The sequence below is a fragment of the Buteo buteo genome, chromosome 6 (genome assembly GCF_964188355.1).
Source record: "Buteo buteo chromosome 6, bButBut1.hap1.1, whole genome shotgun sequence".
NCBI lineage: Eukaryota > Metazoa > Chordata > Aves > Accipitriformes > Accipitridae > Buteo > Buteo buteo.
In genome coordinates, this window is record NC_134176.1 from 40665619 (window position 1) to 40685760 (window position 20142).

The window sequence follows — 20142 nt, forward strand, 5'->3', positions numbered from 1 at the left end:
AGATCTCTTAAACAAACTGAACACAGATCCTTCACTTCCTCAGGTGAATGCTCAAGCCACTGAGATCAGCTTGTCTTCTGGAGGCTTTGTGAGTCTTGTCTGAATTTCTTGGATGCTGTTCAGCGGGAGGGGAGAGAAGGTAGAAGAATTGGGAGTAAAGTTCCCCCCTGGGAAGAAGGAGGGATGGGGAGAAGGTGGTTTTAGTTTTGTTCTTATTTCTCACTGTCGTGGTTTAACCCAAGCCAGCAACTAAGCACCATGCAGCTGCTCGCTCACTTCCCCCCAACCCAGTGGGATGGGGGAGGAAATTGGGAAAAAAAAGTAAAACTTGTGGGTTGAGATAAGAACAATTTAATAGAACAGAAAGGAAGAAACTAATAATGATAATGGTAACACTAATAAAATGATAATAGGAATAATAAAAGGATTGGAATATGCAAGTGATGCACAATGCAATTGCTCACCACCGGCCGACCGACGCCCAGTTAGTTCCTGAGCTGCGATCCCCCCCCGCCCAGTTTATATACGGGGCATGACGTCCCATGGTATGGAATACCCTGTTGGCCAGTTTGGGTCAGCTGTCCTGGCTGTGTCCCGTGCCAACTTCTTGTGCCCCTCCAGCCTTCTTGCTGGCTGGGCATGAGAAGCTGGAAAATCCTTGACTTAGTCTAAACGTTACTTAACACACTGTTTTTTTCAGTTGTTGCTATCAACATTCTTTTCATGCTGAACCCAAAACATAAGACTATACCAGCTACTAGGAAGACAATTAACTCTATCCCAGCTGAAACCAGGACTAATTTCCCTGAAGTCAAGTCTGGTTTGCCCGTGACAGTAACTACTGAGTGAGTCTTTATCGCGACTGACGAGCTTTTCCATCATATTTTCTTCCCATGTCCTGTTGAGGATGAGGAGTGATAGAGTAGCTTGGTGGGCATCTGGCGACCAGCCACGGTCAACCCAGCACAATGCTGTAAGTGTCAGACAGGCATAACCAGTTAGACTGGAGCTGTGTCCAGTAAAGCATGCAAATCTTTAGAAAACAGTCTCTGACAGTAAGGAATCCTGGTGGTTTGTTTCTAGGAAAGGTACTTCTGGAGTATAATAAAAGAGAAAGCAGAAGTCTTATTACAGACCTCTGGCCATGTAACTATTGAAATCCCAGTATCACAGCTCCGGTAGAGGTTGCTTCTTGCCAAAAGCACTTCACTGATGGGATTAGAAGGGATATCTTGTTCAGCAGTATGCATTTACTATGCATTCACCTCAACTGTTTCTTCTTGATGATCACATCTGTGACACCCAGATGCCATTGCCTCCAGGCTAGCCACTTGGATAGAGCTAGTGGCAAAAGGCAAATGCCTGTGGTCCTGACTGTATTCACTCCATAGTGAACTGTGAGTGTCTTATCAAGAGACGAGAATGGTCTTGAACCAGCGGATTATCTTACTTTCACTAAATGGTAGGTGTTGAAAACAATTTCAACACAGGGATCAAGTCCTTTCTCCCAGAGAAAAGGTACACATGCAAAACTTTCTGTTGAACTACAGGGCAAAGGTTTGCTTCATATTTGCATTGTCTTTTTACTGGTAAGGACTGGTCTCGAGTTCAAATCTCTTACTAATAGCTTCTGATTTTGTCATGTCTCTACTGGAATGAGGAAGTATGAGCAGATTTTTCTTTTGTTAATAAAAGGAGTTTTATCAGCATTTCATGTTGCTTAGTTGTGGTAAAAGTCTGGTCACTTGTTTTATTTCAGTATCTGGGGAGGTTATCTATTAAGTCTTTATGGGGTTAAAAATGAATCCAGATGTGTTTATGCAGTATCTGCTTTAATGCAGTAGGCACAGCTGTTTTTTGGATGTATCCTGGCTAGATTCCAACATGAGCAGTCACATTTTCCCTGTCTCTGAACTCCCTTGTAGTTTTTACTATCAACAAGAACACAAAAACCACAAGAACATTACTAAGCTTGGTATTTCCAAACAACATTCGGTGAGTGTCCCACTGCTGTGAGAAGAAATTTTGAGAATCAGGTATTTATAAATTCATCTGGAGTTGTGGGGTTTTTTGCCTACTAGCTTTTGAACCTTTGGGATTAGATTTCGAGCCTTTTCTTGCCAATGATACAGGCTAAGAGCTTTAAATTGATCTGAACGTGTGGTTTATTTGTATAAGGCCAAGGGTTCAGGTTTTGGTTTGATGAAATATTATGAAGCTTAGGATATAACTGTGACAGCTGGCAGGATGGCAGTAGCCAGTGGCCAGCTGAGAGTACAGGTGGATAAAGAAAAAGCATGCACTGATGTAACTTCTTTCTGATGCAAAAGCAGGGCCCACAGCTTGGCCCAAGGCCTGGATTTATTTTCTTAAAGGAAAATTTGAATCTAAATGGGCAAGACAATAACTTCTGTATTCTGTATTCTTAATTAGGCATTAACAATGTCCAATTGTTGTCTCTACTGACAAGGGGAACATAGGTAGCCATGTGTCAGCACCACCGTTAGACATTCTTCTGGGGTATGTTGTATCTTTCAACCTTTTGGGGTTCCCCTGCTTCTTGGTGGAGGTGTTGCCATTTTGTGATGGTTTTCCTGTTAGGGTTTATCCTTGTTTATTGTGGCAGAGTTAGCTTGGACAGGAAAGTGCAGGATCGCTTTTGCATGTGGAAAGATGTGACTTTTATTTGAACTCTGTCCCCTGTGGGATGTGTAAGGGTAGGATTTGCCCACTGTGTACCTTTCGTGGCTAGTTGCCACACAGGGATTGACCAGCAGGGATGAAAAGAGCTGTAGCCGTAAAATAAAATTGCTTCTGTGTCACCTGGTGCATTTATGAGGCTGCTAGAAAATTTCTTTTCCGTTTGGAGCTCTGTGTGTCTAGGTTTGTCAACAGTTGCCAACAGTATTGTCTCTTTTTATTGTCTAAAGCAGTAGTATGGCCAAGAAGAGTAGTGATACCAGTTCTGGAGATTTCATTGCACATTTTGATGTCTTCCTTGGAAGATCCAGCACGTGGATTTACCTGAAGGCAGAAGCTTCATCTTTTCTTTTGAAAGCAAGGTTCTGTTTCTCATGGTTGCAAATGAACTACTGATGAAAAAGGTCTCTAAAACTGGAAGGCAAACAAAAAGACCAATGCAAACTTAAGACTTTAAAGCTATTCTCATAATCTTGGAGACCTTGGTCATAAAATTAAGTAGGGTTGAAATGCTGGTAGCTATTATAATTGCTGGACCAGAATCTATTTTTATAGATCAGTGGTCTTTGTATTTCAATATTTATTTGTTTTATACTAAGCAAAGGACAAAATCAATGCGGGGGGGAACTGTCTGTTTTCAAGATAAGACAACAACAGCAACATGCAAGTTGCTATGCAGTGATTTCTCTAGTATCCACATGATTAACAGCACAAGTTTTTCCTTGTAATGCATCCAACTAGATTCCTTTTCCCTTAACAGTTTTTCTGTTGCTAAACGGTTCCTCCATGGGATTTTTCAGAGGGTTTCTGAATTGCATTGCATTCGCTAGAGTTAAAAATAGAGAAACCTGAGCTGCCATTGTCTTTGGTTAAATTCAGGTCTGTATCCAAAGTGCTGGTATTTTCAGACCTTAGGGATCTGCTTAATTCTGTGTAGAGCCAGACCTAATTGTGCATTATATTTAAGTTCAAACTTTCTTTGGTCAAAAGCATATCTGTGAACTGTGATTCAGGCTTTAGTTTTAAAGTAAATGTTAAGTTAAATAATTTTTTTTTTTAGAGTTAGGGACTTATTGAAAATGAATAGCGAAGGGATGTGTGGATAACTGTCTCTCTTTTGATATGCTGCCTACAGCTAAAATAAGACTAGTTACAAAGGGCCCCACCCCTGAAATAACTTAAGGCACAGTTTAGAGTTAATGTGTGCGCTCACACGCAGACTACAGGAGCTAGAAACAATTCCAAAGCATGCCTGCATGCGTGCGTGCTTACGACTCTGGCTTTCCCAAGCAAAAGCGAAAACTCTCGTGAATAAGCTTAGAGGCTGAAGGGGTTAAATGAAATACAACTCTCCTTTTCCTGTGCAGTAAGGATTAGTAACCAAACAGAAGCTGGAGAGAAGAGCACTTAAGAGCCACTGTTTGAACCAGAACTAGGAAAGTGGGTTTTGGAGCTTGGCTGCAGAGTGGCGTAAGTGTCTCCAACTTCTGCACTCGCCTTTCACAGGTACACGCAGAAGGTAAGAGCTGACTTTGTGTTCTGGGCTGTGTCCTGATCCCTCTACCTGGATATCTATTTTCTATTAGTCTTTTCAGCACAAGCTGCTTGTGCTGTTTAAACTATTTTTTATTTCCCACCATTTTTTTCTTTCAGTAAAAAGGGGAGAGGGGAGACCAGAGTCCTTATGACTGCAAAATTTTACTTCCTAGAAGGGAGGGAAGAAGACACTCTATGTATTTGGTGAACATTAATCCCTTTCACTTGCAGTTAATTACACTGAGATTTCGTGTAATCAAAACGGCTGTTCCTGGCGTTGTGGTTGGGGGGAGCAGGGGAGTGGAAGGGGAAGGTGCCAGTTTGGTAGGATGCTGGAAAGCCCACTGGAGTCAGACATACGTGCTCTGCTAGAAAGAACGCAGAAAGCAAGACAAATGTAGCAGGGATATTGACTGGAGAAACATAATTTTTGCCGGTAGGAATAAAAGCCTGCCTAGGTGCTAAGACTCTTTTAGCCCCTAACTATCACCCCTGGAGTGCTCAGCTGCTTCTGTTTGTGCACTAGCAGGTGCTGAGGGGAGGGAGTGTCTTCTAATCAGCGTTGCATTGCTGTCAGCTGGGTGAGGCAGGATCCCTTTGGGAGGCTCTCCCCAGCCAAGCCTTGTCAGAGTCACAACAGACCTGTTTGTGAAAGGGAAGGTTTGCAGGACTGGATCTCTCATCCCTGAGGAAGTCCGATGTGTGAGGCAGGCCAAGGCGGCAGCTTCAGGGACCTGTCCTGGCACAGAGGTGGTAACGGGCTGGTAGCAATGTGGAAGGGCAGTAGATTTGCCTGGTGCCCTGCTGTTCCTTGTGGGTGCTCAGGTGGAGGTAGAGGAGCAGTTGACTTAAAAACTGAGTTTCAAAGCTTTGAAGAAGGTAATGTTAGTTTTGCATGGAGTTCCTAGGACTAGGAGTAACTGGTGTTAGTATGGGGGCTTAGGGAGATGGTGTGTTTCTTTAGGTCTGTCTGTAGAGACCCTAAAGAGGGTTTGTAAGCACCTTTGCTTATTACTTTTGAAAGCATCTTCACGAGACTTGGGAAATTGTTTTATCCCTTCTGCATTGTCCTTATCAGGGCCCTTCAACAGTTTCTCTGTAAGCTGGCTTGCAACTTCTATGTTTTTCTCCTGGCTTCTTAGAGATATACCACCTTCTGTAATGCCAGAGCATTTCCCAGTCTCTGCAGATAGAGCAGCCATGAAAAATGATTCTTTCTGAGGTGCAGCGTGTTGATGAGCCAGTGTGCTACACAGCCATGTGTGTGTTGGACAACCTCATTCTGGACTCTCAGGAGTCCAACAAATGGTCTGCTGTTACAGAGAGCGAAGTGTTTGTGATGTGAAACAATGGTAGATAGGACCGTGTATGTTTGGCATGGCACTACCTTAAACTAATATTTGTTCATGTTAGTAAATGGAATGATTAACAAAATGCAAAAAAACTAAAACAGCAAATTTGCTGTCTCTGGAAGTTTTGCTTTTAGCATATTTTGCTGTCCAGTGAGAGATAATTGAGACTTCTTTTTCAAGCATATTCTCAGGTTCTCACACACTGTGGAGCATCCTGACACTTCAGAGGTGTTTGTTTTTAAAATATTTTGCTTCATGAGTGTAAATGCTTGATGGCTTCACAGAAATGCTGGGGTTGGGATAGTTTCTTTCTAGCATTTGTATATTCCAAATCTGTTCTCTAGTAAACAGTCCACTCTGAATGTAGCATTTGAGAAAAGGTGTGTGATGAAAGATTTGAGGTGATTTTCAAGCAAGGATGTAGGGGTTTGTTTGCTGGTCTCTCTATGTATATATATTAAAAATATTAAGTATAAAACTAAATTATCTTAATTTTAAGGGAAAGTGGCAATCATTATGCTATAGAGAAGTTAGAGAATGGATGATTTCAAATGTTGCTGTTCAATAAGTATAGTAACTTCTGATGCAGATTGTGTATCTTTGTTTTTGGGATGGGCTGTCTCAGATCCAGCTACTTCCAGCATGGTAAAAGAGAACACTGGTAGAGCTTATCTAATCTAGTTGCTTCAGGGTTTACTTGCCTCACAAATTAGGCACCAAGATTCAGCTGGAGTCTGTGTGAATGGCTGTGCCCTGACTTGCTGAAAGGGTTTAGGAAACAGGAAAGGAGTTATGTTGTTGCAACTGGTTTTCTTGGTAGCACTTGAGTTTGAGTTAAAAGATCAAATTTTATGCTAAGGTAACACAGATGTTCTGTTAAAATAGGGAACCTGGTGAAAAAAACCTCTGACCTTGATTGAGGCCCCCTTCTTCTGAATGCAATGTAAATAAGATCAAATACTGTTCTGTGCCTCAGAACAGGTAGGGCTTAGGCTACCAGAAGGCTTTCTCTTTGTTCAGAGGGGGGCTTTAAATGTTAATAAAATGTTAACCGTTTTATTAGTTCATGTATATACCTTGTGACTCATCAATATGCAGCAAAAAGCTTTTTTATAAGAGGATGAGAGCTGGTGTTTTGTATAAGAACAGCACCTAGAATACATAGGATGCAATTACAATAGTCCTCATGATTTGTGTTATAGGCTCATCATTAGCTGAGTGAAGGGGTAAGCGTTCTCCTAGCGGCACATTGGTGCTCGGTGAACTCCAGAGGAATTAAGTTGCTTTGCTTTTAGGTCTGTAGGAAGGATTATACAAAACTGATGATAAACCCCTCAGTGCACCTAGCATAGTTACTGAGCCCAGACAGTGACAGATGATTGCTCTAATCCAGTACAGTCATTTGCAGTTATGCCCATGGTATGAGGGACTTGTCAAAAGAACTTATTTCACTGGAAATTATACTCTGCTGGATACAGTTTCACTGTCTCATTTTCTTAAGACTCTTGGATCTGAAATGTGATTTGTTGTGGTCCAGTCTTGTCTTGGGCAATGAATAGTAATGGTTACTAGATGTTTGAGAAGGGACTTTAATATAAAAGGATTTGAGTGTGTACATACTCATATGCATAGTCTACGTACAAACCACTTGTTTATGCGTTCTCACACAGTAACAAGCTCGCCTTCTTGACATGCAGACTTGATGTATAGAAAACAAATACTATCCACAGATTGTTTATTTCTCTGCCTAGCCCTTAAAGCAGTAATTGGAGGCTCTGGTTTGGGCATCCGTGGGAGAAACCAGCTTCAGAGCAAAGAACCAGTTTATTTTTAGATCACACTGTTGTCATTTTGCTGTGATCACACAGTCGAGCATGTGCTTCCTTTGAGATCTCTCCAGGCACTGCAGTGCGATCGCACCCTCCTAAGATCATTTCTTATGAAGTTAATTTTTAGTGACAGATGAAAGATGCTAGGGCTGGTATCCTTAGAGACTGCAGCCCTAATTCCACTAGCACACATTCTGCCTCCTAAGTTTGTTAGTCAAAAGTTCTGTGGTTTTTTTCTTCCTTTTCATTTCTTTTAGTTCTTCTCATGTTAGTCATCTTTCCTCGCAGAGTAATGTAAGTCAGTCCACTAACGACTTTGGGGAAATACCTACTTCATACCACTGAAGGTATGTCTGCATCACAGTCAGTAAGGGTGATTCCTTAGGGAAGAGATGTACCCATACAAGTGTAGCATGCTTGGCATGTTTACAGATATGTCTAGTTAAAACTGAGTTCACTTAAAAAAAAAAAGTATCTTAGGTTCCAGAAACAATGTAGAGGCAGCAGCAGTCAAAACCCACATGAGGTTCAGGGTAAATATTCTCATGTTTTCCTGTCTATGTTGTTAGTCCCCGAGCAAATTTGCTTAAAGGTGACACAGGTGTTCCTTATGTATACTACAAGCATACTGTTGAATGTAGTGCTAACATCTTCTCAGTAAACAGAGATGTAGATCTTGCAAAGAGAGGCAGAAAACAATTTGCATTGGTTTAAAGTTTCCTTTTGAGATAATGCTTGTTTGTTTTTTTAACCCCTTGCACAGTGCAGAAGATTGCCATATTTATGTTTAGGATGGAATGAAGTTAAAATCAAAAGTAATTTTCCAGTGCTGAAATCCTTTATTTTCCTAAAGAATTCTCCAAAATTTGAATTGGAAGGGATTAGTCTCAGCTGGCTAACAAGTTTGTAAACAGCAGCAGTGCTCAGTGTCATGTAATATTTCAGATCAGGCTAAGTAAATCATATAAGTGAAGCTTGAGCTGTGACAAGACAGTAGTAAATGTAAAAGGTTGTTAGCCATTCCTCTTCAATTACCTCTTCAATTATGTTAGTGTTTGGTATGTTATATCCTGCTCGTGTATTTTCCATAGGCAGTGTGTGGCTTCTTGTTGCAATGTTAACTGTCTAAATTAGTCTGTGTGCACTTGTCGTTATCCCTACATGCTCCCAGATTTAATTAACAGCTAAGCACAGCGAGACTACCAAAATAGAAGGCAGAATCCTATCTTTACTCCTTATAATGAATCTCTAGCAGCAAACCTGATAGTGGAAGACTAGTTGCAGAAAATTGAATCTCCGCTGATATTAATAGGTAGACAGAAAATTGTCCTCATGAAATACTGTACTAGCTGACATAGTGGCCACATTTACTTGGAAGATGCTGCTTCACTGACCTAAACCTTAGATACTTCATTGTGGATTTTGGAGAGTGGGAAAGAAGCAGGTCTGCCTCTTCCCCACCCCCTAATAGGGTATGGCGTGAGGCCTTACTAGAACTTCTGTGTGTTTCACAGTCTGATCTTGCCCTTGCACCTGATGATTTTTCAGCTACGGTTTTGTGAGATTTCGGTATTCAGATTAAAACTGTACGACAGAGGCTGCTATAGCTTCCCCAGTTGTTGCTGAACTTGGCATTGCTGTAGAAGTCCTCTGTAGAAACATTGTCAGTCTGAGGCAGCCACATCAGGTGATGGTGTGGATTTATGTGCCTGTTACGAATCAGGCTGAAGGCTGAGATGAAAGCCTATTGATACAGCAGTCTAGAAGATGCTTGTGTTACCAGTACTCAGTTCTCCAGCCAGCTGGTGCTCTGCTGCTGTGCTCCTTAGTAAGTTTTTGTAACTTTTGTTTTTCATTTAACAAGGTGAATTTTAAAGTTATTGTAGCTGAAAGTTTGTCTTTCATAATATGCATAATATGGCTGAAAGTGCATCATAGAAGGATTACTTTCTTGATGAGGATTTGTCAATGCCTAGCATGTATTTAGAGTGAATTAATAAATCTCGATACTAATGGTAAAGATATCTCTGTAAAACTTCTACTCTGACAACTTGTGTCTTGTCTTTCTTTTTTCTCCTTTCCCACTAAGCCCTTTCAACCAGTCTTGTATATAAACACATGTTTATAAACATTTATCCATTGCTTTATATATAAACAGCTCTTTATGAATGTGGCTCATTCCATGGTCAAGGCAAAGTAAATTCAGTATCCTCCCACTTTAACGGGCACATGTACATTAATTGGCTTATCTGCCCTAGCCCAAAGGACATCAGGCTCAGGATTTCCTTTGGAAAAATGTCAAACAAAAGATGGTTTACTATAGTCAGGGAAGAAAACAGGCATATTAAGAACTATCTTGAATGTGATATCCTCTGCCTAAAGGGATGATTGGTTTCCTGGTTCCTCTGGGCTGTGTGATGTGGTCCTTATGCTCTCCCAACTCAGTTCCCAGCCTAAGTAAAATGAGGTTTTTCCCTACCCTTGATCCCTGCTCCATGGAGCCCCTTTTTATTCCCTGCCTTCATCTCATCTTTTTGCTGTATGTATATATTTTCCCTTTCTATCTCTTCCACCAAAAACTTACAAGGTGCTTCTCAGTAGACAAGGCAAACAGAAGCAAGCTGGAACAAAGATAAGCTGACAGCGAAGCAAAAATCATGTCTTTAGAAAATGTAATGAGTCTAAAAGCTAAAAGATTGCTCTGAGTGAATGGCTAAATAAGTTTATGCCAGTGGATAATTGGGCAACATATCATCATGCTTTCTGACTTCCCACCTCCTTCAACCAAACTTCTAAAAATATAACGACAGAGAGATATGGTATGTTAACGGGGGGTGGAGTTGGGAGTGGAGGGAAAGGAAGGAAATTCTGAAAAGGCGCAAGTAGCGGGATCACAATGGCAACTTCTGCTTTAGTGCTGTATGTGCTAAACTTTACAGTAATCAATTTCTATCTATATTGCAACAGGCAACTATTTATTGCCAGGGTGGCCAGCCTGTGGCTCACAAGCCATGCAAAGGCAGCTTCTTGTCAGGGCTACCTCAGATGGGAATAATAGATCCACACTGGGTTTCAAATCCCCAGCTGGGAGACTAAATGAGCTGTAAGGACCTGCTGAATCTAGCATCGCTGGGTGGCTTTGCCGTTTACCTGCATGCCCAGCTAAATCTTGTCTGGCAATAGAAAAGTGGGAACCCTGAAGGGGTCTTTTTATCTTCTGCCTGTGAACCACTCCCAGCACAGTCCCTGACCCACACATGTGGTATGTGTCTCTGGCCAAAGGATGACTTAGAAATGTGGTTCACAGGCAAAAGACAACTGGTCTGTCCTATGTGCTAAACAGAGAAGAATCACGTAGCACTGGCTGTTCAATTATTTTCAAAAAGAATAGAGAAAACCCCAGACTGATAAATCTGTGAGCAATGGAACTCATGAAACCTGTTTTATTCTCACTTTGTGATCTGATTCTGTACTGTCTAAACAGCTTAAGTTCTTGTTTAGCCAAGGCTGAGTTATTCATAACATCTCTTTCAAGTTTGGATTCCTTCCTGTTGAAAAGAAAAATTCATCACCTAAATGGGTTAAAAGTCCAATATATCTCTTAATCCTGACCCAGTATCTTTTTCCCTCAAACTAAAGTTAACCTTATGCTTTCAAAACCCTGAAACTAGCCAGCTGATTCAAAGTTATTTTTACATATATATACAGGCAAAGTAGATCTTGTTTCCCTAGGAACATGGATGTTGAGAGGTTATTTGGAAAAGAGGCCAAGTTTAAGTAAGCAATCTTGAACCTTGTTTGTGCATTGGAAGGCAGGATTTGCACGTATAAAGTAAATATAGGAGTTATTAAACCTATCCTTGATTCTGAAATGTACTCCTGGTCTTAATGAAGATTTGACTGATCTTGCTAAGCCTGCCTGGGCCTGGATAAGAGTTTGTAACTACATAAAATATTTTTACAGCAATTCACTGCTGGGTCCACTATAGAGAAATCTCCAAGACTGCCCATCTGTCTTTTCTAGACCTTCTATTTGTTAAAGCAAAAGCTTCTTTCTTGAATGGGTTCAGTGTTAAGCCCTGAAATAAGGGTGCTTATCCCAATTTCCAATTGTACTGGAGTTGCTGTGTTCTGTCCAGAGTTATGAAATTCCAGCCATCTCCTTTGTGGCCCTCTGACCGTCCTGTCCACAGTGCCAGGGAGAAGTAGGTGCTGTGGAGGCAGTTCAGAAAGGGCACCAGAACATCCTTTCAGAAGTTGCTGAAATTTCCACAAAATATGATTTGATCCATACTGTTCTGGAATAGAAATAAGGGTCCTGAGCTGCTAAAGTCAGATTCAGGTTTGAATTTCTCTAGTGTTCGGAGGAGTTTGGGTCAATGTCTCTTAGAGAAAACAGCTTCCTAGTTCAGGTCTGGACTGACTCTTTTTGACCAAGCTTACAGATGGCTGGAACAAGTCACCACTTCAACCCTTTTATTCATCTAACCTGAGCAGTTAATGCCCGATGTGGTTGGCTAGACATTTTGAATCTCTTCTGGTGTATGGAATGGAGGTTTCAGCTGGGCACACCTTTAGTTCTGGTTGAAGATTCTGGTTGTTCCTCACTTATTGTGAACTGATTCTCGTAATCCCTCTCGCTGAGATAACTTCGTATTTTAGCACTATGGCAGGAATTTCTCCATGTGAGCTTTCCAGCAGCTGTTCCATATCTTGAGCATAAAGTCACTGTTTCCCCTCAGGCCCTGCTGCTGTTTCTGGGTGGAGGGGGGTGGAGATGCTGTTCTAGCACACAGTGGGAAAAGGGAGCTGGGGAGGGTTGAAGAGAATTGAAGAAGGGCAGGAGGCACAGGGAGCAGCAGCTGCTGTTGTTGTAAGTGAAAGCACTGCAAAACACTGTCCTTTTCATTCCTTCCCCCGCATACCCAGCCTTTAGTGAGAAGAATGGCAAACAAGCAGAATAAACATATGCTGCAGTATCCCAGGTCCTAGAAGGAGTGAAGGAGCCATTAAATCCAGAAACAGAGCTTGACCTTTTTTCAAAGCTTTCAGGCAGATTCCCCAGTCCCATCTGTGTCGTTTGTGGTTCAAAATAAGGCAAAAGGGACCAGTGCTGAATACTACATCCAAGGAAGCTTTTAAAATAACAAGTTTGTTGAAGCTCAGAGAATCAAACACTAGATTTGTTTTGCAGTGGGGGATTTAATAGGATACAGAAGGCCCTGTTCTTCCTTCTGACCATCCTTCCTGGAATCTGTTGACTAGTTTAATAGGGCTGGATGGTCTAAACTTTTTAATGCTAAATTTGGGACATATGGCAGCAATTCTCATGCAAGTGCAATGGCACAAAAATACAAGCAAGCACCAGAGCTGTAACCTCTTGCTGCTTTAATACAGGGGATTGTCTCAAACATTGGGTGCTGTCTCTAGTTTTCTCCTCAGAGAATCTTTTTGTTCTATCTGGCTAAAAACCTCCAAGATACTAACTACTTGGAGAGTGGGAGAGCTGCTAGCCCTGGTGAGCTGCTTCTCTAGCCTCTTCTCCAGGAACCTCACGTGGCTTGGGCCCAGCTCCCTGTCTGCCTCTTGGCTCAGGTGCCAGAAGGAGCTGAGTGGGCACTCCATTAGCAGCAAAGCAACGCTGCTGGAGCAAGGGATGCGATTTCCACAGCCATCTCTGTGAACCTGAGAGGTGCCTGGAATGGAAGATGTGAGGGAGGAATGCTGGGGAAGAGATTTTTTTTTTATTTATTTTTTTTTCCCCCTCTGGGCAGTAGGAAGAGGAGCTGATCAATCTCAAAGATTTACCTCTGTTTGACACCAACACCATTCAAGGAAAATGCTATTCTCACAGTGCCCTTTGCTAGTGGTGTGAGTACGTTATAAGCTGCTTCAGGAAAACTTTGCTGTTTGCATGCATGGAACTTGTAGCAAAAGGGTCTCTCCTGGCTGTCCTTCCCCTCTGAAACTATTTGGCAGTTGGATAGGGTTGTGACACAGATCTAGCCTGTGTTTTGGCTCTTGGCCTCTACAGCATAGAGAGTGTACTTGACCTCTTGTGGAGGGCATCTCCAGGTTGTTTCTTCCTTGACTTGAATAGAAGAGTAGTAGCAGCATGTGTGGGTGATAGAGGGTACATAGTCTTCCCACAGTTTAAGAAGGACTAATCCGAAATTAATTGAAGTCTATTCATATAAAAAGCTCCTATAGCTTAATTTTCTTATGAATCATATGATTGGCACTCAGTGTACAGGAAGAGAAGCTTATCAGTGCTAGTTTTCCCAATTATGTTTTCCCTGTTCATTGCTATTTTGCACACAGAATTTGGTGCAACTGGATTTTTAGCGCTTAGCAGTTTTTACATCCAAAAGGAAAAACATTGAAGAACAAGCTTCTTATCCCCAGCACTGTGAATGTTGGGAGTGTCAAAATCCATGGTATATATGAACTTAGAGAGCTCTAATGAGCTGTGATTCAGTGAGGCCTAGCACTATGAGAAAAATGATTGCCCATCATAAAGTAATCTGAAATATGCAAATGCTAGATCAAGCAGGTTTCATTTTGGGTATATTTTGTTTCTGATTTGATGTTCTCAGGCAACAATGATTTTGTAGCAATATTATCTTTGTTAATGGTGATACACATTCTGTACTTTATTTGGATTTAACAGGCCAGGCTAAAGGAACTATATATGAAGTTTTAATATTAAAATGGATGTTGTTACAATGACTGATGAGGTAAACATTTCTTCCATGATACTTTTACGCACTGTGAAAGGAAGATTTCTCCATCTTTCCTTTTCCCTTCCCTTTCCTTTCCCAAGTTAGATAGAAGCTTAGACTAGATAAAACAATGCTAGGAATATCTAGTCCATCTCTTCTTTCTGGGCTTAATCAGCTGGTCATGAGAAACAGGCAGTCTCTAGTGGCTGAAGTGTCCGTGGTCACAGCTGTAAACATGGGTGAGTGGTGGTTGGTGTGGGCTTGGTTGCTGCAACTCAAAAGAGGATGGATAAAGTAGCAACAGGCAATGCACCAATGAAGTATTGTGGTCCAAAATGTGCATAATGCCCTGATTTTTAGGAACTGTTTTATGCTGCCACACCGGTCTGTGTGGCCTGATCTCCTTTCTAGCTCTGTAAAAGGGATATAACTACTGATGGTTGAATCTAGCTATAGCTGTCCATGATGAACTGTAGGATTTTAAACAAGCAAGATCACACAAAGACAGACATGAAGCTTCACCAAGCCACAGAGGATGAACATAGGGTACAGAAATGTTAACAGTGGAATTTCTTACCTTGGGTTGGTTGAAGTCATTGTAATCTTCAAATATTTTATCATGTGCCTATGTAAAAGAGTGGGAGGGCAGACATGCCACAGCATGCATCTTCCACTGTGCCCAGGGATGGTGTTCTCATAATACCAGAGGAAAGTTCAGGGAAACATTTGCACTCAGTAATTACATTCTGGCTTTCTGTGCAGGGTAATTTCAGTCTTTACAATTGCCTTCATCTACCCAGGGAGTGTAGTGATAAAACTTCTTTTTCTTTCACCTTGATTTTTAGTTTCACCTCCATTTTTACTGTATGGTATCTTAGCTTTTCCACCATACAGGCAGCAAAGAAGCAAGCAATTCTGATCAATAATATTTCTGTTCCCACAGGCAGGGATGAAGAACTTGTTCCTTCTGCTCATGCTAGCAATGATGCCACCTTCTGCATTTTCAGTAAGTAAAAGTTCTTCTGAACACCATTACGAGAAATGAAAGATACTTCTCCTAAGGACTGTCAATATCTCTAACTCAAGTATTTTGTAGAAAGTATTCCAGAAAGAGCTAATGGGTCCGAGTCATCAGGCCTACTGTGGTACATGTTATGAAGAGTCTAATATGGCAATTAAATAACAAAATTCTGGTAGTGCCTTTGGCTTTAGGGGTGTTATCTGCAAAGCAGTAATTGCTGTCTCCCACTTCAAAGCTACAGAGAGTTGTCACTTGAAGTAAAAAGGATTAATCTTTGGTTAGCTGGTTTTTCTCTTTTCTTTGGTCTTAGTGGTCTAAGCCATATGGTTTAGCTTTACTGGGGGAGGTAATCTTTATGTTAAGCCAATTTGATATTGTCAGAAAAAGAAAACAGCTATTAGGAACGGGGATTCCTCTCCCTTTCTGAAAGAGAAGTAGGATCTTACTAAAGTAAGTGCAGCTTGAGAACAGTTTCTCTGAGTTTAACTTCAATTATATTAAAGATTTGGACATCTGAGGTAAAAGGTGACCTGCTGAGTAGAGTGGAAGTGTTAGCGAAGGAAGATGTGATGTGTGTGTTTGTTGTAAATAAATGGGGGGGGGGGCGGGTAATTATCACCTGGAGTAAGTTTTTTGTGGGAGTAGTGAGGAATTATAAATATGCCGTTAAAATTAATGAGTCCGTAACTTTTAATCTCTAGTATGCTTATGAACTTCTGTTCCCAGATTCAGTATTTGCAAATGCTTTCTAGGCCTTCTTTGAAGATCAGGGGTGAGAGGTCAGAAATCAAGCAGAATTTGTTAGTTGTCGTAGATTTCCTATCTTACAGATGGAAATATCCTTAAATGAGATCTTGCTATCTCACATCTAATAGAAGATGTTGCTGTATGTTCAAAGAACCAGAAACAGAATATACTATATTCAGTTCATCTGGTCACCTGCCTATCTCCAACCTGGTGATTTTTTGGAAGGGAAATGACCGAAACCCTGCAACTGTGAAGGCTGACATTTTTCTGTAGCATTAGACTCTGTCCCCTGTGTGCAATCAGTAGCTCCTCTTGAAGCCATGCTGAATGAAGGGAGAAGGTTTTGCTTGACCACCACTTAATTTCAGTTTCCCTGACGTGCTGGATCTGTCCAAGCCATGAGGAAGCAGGAAGATCCAGCAGCACTGAGGCACTCTGCTGTGTTAATTCTCAATTTTTTTTCTGAGAGGGAAGAGAGAAATAGTGTTGGTTTCATATGGGCCATTCCTTACCGGATGCTAATGCAAGTAGGCTGAACCATAGCAATAGACAACTTGTGAGAGCTGGAGCTGACAGGACTGATTGTAGTGGCGGTAACTCAAGTCTGTGCTAGATCAGGCTATGCACCAAGAGAGTAGCAGAGCTGCGTGAACTCCCATAAGTGGGACAGCTCTGGAAAAGCAGTGCCTGCATGCCTCTGTTTCACTGTGCAGAAGAAGTGTGGTAGCCCTGCTGCTATAAATGCAAATTTTGTACTTGCATGTTGGAAGAAAGAAAGGGAAGGAGAGGGTGAGGCTGAAAACTGAGGCAGGGAATACTGCATGGTGGGAAAGTAAGTTGGAGAACTGCTTGCTGCTCTGCACTGTTTTCCACTCCTTTAGGGCTTCACCTGAGATGGCAGGCTAATTGGAAAAAAAACTTTAATCCATGTCACATAGCATTGAAAAGGTCCCTTCCCTGTGCTGTTCTTTTTGTAATTCCCAGTGACAGAGGTGTAAGAGATTGTCAGGTGGCATGGTGCATTTCCCCACACTGAAAGAAAAACACTTCCTTTAATGTATAGTAGCATATCTCTAAGAAACTGAGGCTCTGTCACTTTAACTGTGCTAAGTATTAGATCCAGAGCAGCCTTGCAGCTGAGACAGTAGCAATTTTTTTGATTTTGGTATCAAATGAACTGCCAGTATAGCAGCACATGAGTAGTAAGGTGGGTCATCTCTAGCTATACAGTGAATAGTGTACGCCCCAGGAAGAAGAGGGAGGTGGTGGGAGAACTAAAAACAGCAGAAAAGGCACAGGCTAGCATGTGTGGGTTTTATTCCAGAATGAACTGCTTACCTCGTTGTTTGCATCGGTGGACCCGATGGATCCAAGATTGCTTCTTGGACACCTTTTGTCCCAGAAGCAGGAAGGCATGAACTTGCAAACACAGAGTGCTAATGGGAGTACAGCTATAAACATGTGAACTGCAGGCTTACACAAGGATAAAGAAGATGGATCTACAGGGATTCATGTCTGCTTGTGATTAAAGGGTGTAGATTGATGCCTGCTGTTTTTCATCTCTTCGTCTACTTTTGGAGTGGAGTAGCTGAACTTGTTTTTACTTCACTGATGGTTAGACTAGGGAAAGCAGCAAGCAGAATAAGGGCAGAAATGTTAACAGGGCTGAGACTTTAAGAGCAGCTGAGGCTATTGCCTACATCTTCTCTCTGCTACCAGTCTGGAGTGGCTGGTTTATCTGCCAGACATGGCAGGCGGTATTAAGGAGCAAGAGAGGGATTCCTGCTCGTCAAAGCCCCTGGCTGCTGAGAATTTCCTGCCCAGTGCTCAGTCCTTGGTGGGACCTACTAGATGCTTCTTCACTTCTTTCCTGCTAGAATATGGAGAGGGTCTTACTATACAGCACCTGCGGTGTCTGTCCATTTCACCCAGCTTTGAAGGATCTGGAAAAGGAGGTCACCCATTACTTGTAGCTCCTTTATTGTTTGCACTGTGGTAGTACTAGAAGCCACAGCTGGATGGTCAGGAGGAGTTGTGTTTAAGGGCTATACAAACAGAAAAGAAAGATGCCTCCATCCTAAATATGGATGCCTCTCCATCTTATACCCTAGCTGTTAATGCAGAACTGAGATAGAATAGTCTAGTGCAATTTCAGGCCACCCTGTCATTGTTTTTAGGAAGGTTGTGAACAGTGGCAATAAGGGAAAATGCCAGGTTTGTGTTTTTGTTGTGATTCCTCCTGTGTTTTCAGAGAAGGATGAGGTGATGTAAAAGTAAAGCTGCCTGAGCCCTGTCCATTAGTGCTACTGCTGATAGAATGATGCTTCTGGTGCTTTAGAGTAAATAAGTTCTGAATATTTTGCATGTGGCTAACTGTTCCATCACTGTTGCATGCATGTATTTGGCATGATTGTGCGTGTGTGTGTGTGTTGCCTTTGCTTTGTGGTTGCTTTATGTTTAGTAAACAAGACATTCATCAGATTTCTCTCTGCCTCAATTTCTTTCTACAAGTGTGATTTCATGTTGGCAAATTTCTGCATCTGGAACTCCTTCTTTCCAGATTGGAAATGTCTTATCTGCCCATACCATGAGATTATTTCAAGGAAAAGCTGCTCATCAAGAGAAGAGTTTTATTTAATCTTTTATAATCTGTAGGCATTAGCTGATAGTTAGATCATGTCCAATACTTATATTTGCTCCTAGATTGTACTGCATGTGTGCTTGAAGTAAAGGCTGGTCTGAGGCTTGGCTGAAAATCATACTCAAATACGTTTCATCTGGACAGTATTGCTTTCTATGGGTCTGCATTGCTAGGTTAAAATGCTGGTTTTAATTTCTTCTAAAGAAATGAACATTGTTATTGTTCAAACACTGATAATCTATTGACTAAACTTCTAAACCCCTTAACCAGATCTGACTGAAAGGGCAGAAGGTGCTGAAGGACTTCAAAGTTAAGGTCATACAAAAACAGTGAAAATTATTGTGAGGAGGGAGAAAAAGGAGATTTTATTAATGTTCTTACTGAGGAAAAGGTAGAAAAAGTGCACAATAATAATTGTACTGGGTAGGACCAGTTCAGTTTGCCCTACATCCTATCTCCAGCTATGTCACAAACACATGTCTAGAAAAAACTATTAAAAAAAAATGGTAAGTACGTACAATTTCCTCCAATGTACTTCCAGTCTCCAGTCATTTGTAGTTTATGAACCCTTTGAGCTGGAGACCTCTCTATTTCTCTTTCCTAAATTTGGTCTCCTTGAAGCCATGTAGACTTCTAGCACCACAGCATTTCTGTCATAACTCCAAGATCCTGCTCTTGAGTGGTAAAGATCAGCTTATATGTAATATTATTTTTTTTTTAGGATAGGATTTGTGTTTTCCCTGTGTTACTACATGTTTCCCAAGTTACCTACATGAAATCTTAACTGTCATTTTTGTGACAAGTCACTTATAGTATAGTGTCCTTCCATAGTTCTTTGCAGCCTCTGTCTGGTTCTCTATTGCCCTTTATTACCCTGAATTACCCTTATCAACTGCCTTCATTACTTCTGTGTTTTTGGCGTAACTTATAGATGTGTTGAGCAGTTCAGGTTCCTTACGGAATTCTGCTACTAATGTTAGTTTTTGCAGTGGATGGAGATTTTACTCCTACCTTTGCTTTTGTCTTTGGGCCACCTGCTCATCATCCATGCAAGGCCTTTCCTTCTGGCTGCTTAGCCTCCTTCAAAGCTTTAGGTGAAGGATTTTGTTGAAAGCTTTTTGGAATTCTGAGTGTATCTGACAGATTACCCTTGTTGACATGTTTGTGGATCTCTCAACTGCAATAGTCCTAGAAGGATTTGTCTTTTTAAAAAACATAAAATCATAGAATAGTTTGAGTTGGAAGGGACCTTAAAGATCATCTAGTTCCAACCCCCCTGCCATGGGCAGGGACACCTTCCACTAGACCAGGTTGCTCAAAGCCCCATCCAGCCTGGCCTTGAACACTGCCAGGGAGGGGGCATCCACAACCTCTCTGGGCAACCTGTTCCTGCCTCACCATCCTCACAGTAAAGAATTTCGTCCTCATATCTAATCTAAATCTACCCTCTTTCAGTTTACAGCCATTACCTCTTATCCTATCACTAAATGCCTTTGTAAAAAGTCCCTCTCCAGCTTTCTTGTAGGCCCCATTTAGGTATTGAAAGGCTGCTATAAGGTCTCCCTGGAGCCTTCTCTTCCCCAGGCTGAAGACC

General features: G+C 41.5%; 1 protein-coding gene across 1 annotated transcript in view; it reads left to right on the plus strand.

Annotated features, from left to right (window-relative positions):
- The first annotated feature begins 14619 nt into the window (after window positions 1-14619).
- Window positions 14620-20142, plus strand: part of PAPLN (papilin, proteoglycan like sulfated glycoprotein) — a 105178-nt gene continuing 99655 nt past the window's right edge. The window contains exons 1-2 of the mRNA XM_075030587.1: window positions 14620-14685; window positions 15083-15145. Coding sequence (XP_074886688.1) covers window positions 14650-14685; window positions 15083-15145 — 99 coding nt within the window. The 5' untranslated portion in view covers window positions 14620-14649. The remainder of the gene's footprint in view (window positions 14686-15082; window positions 15146-20142) is intronic.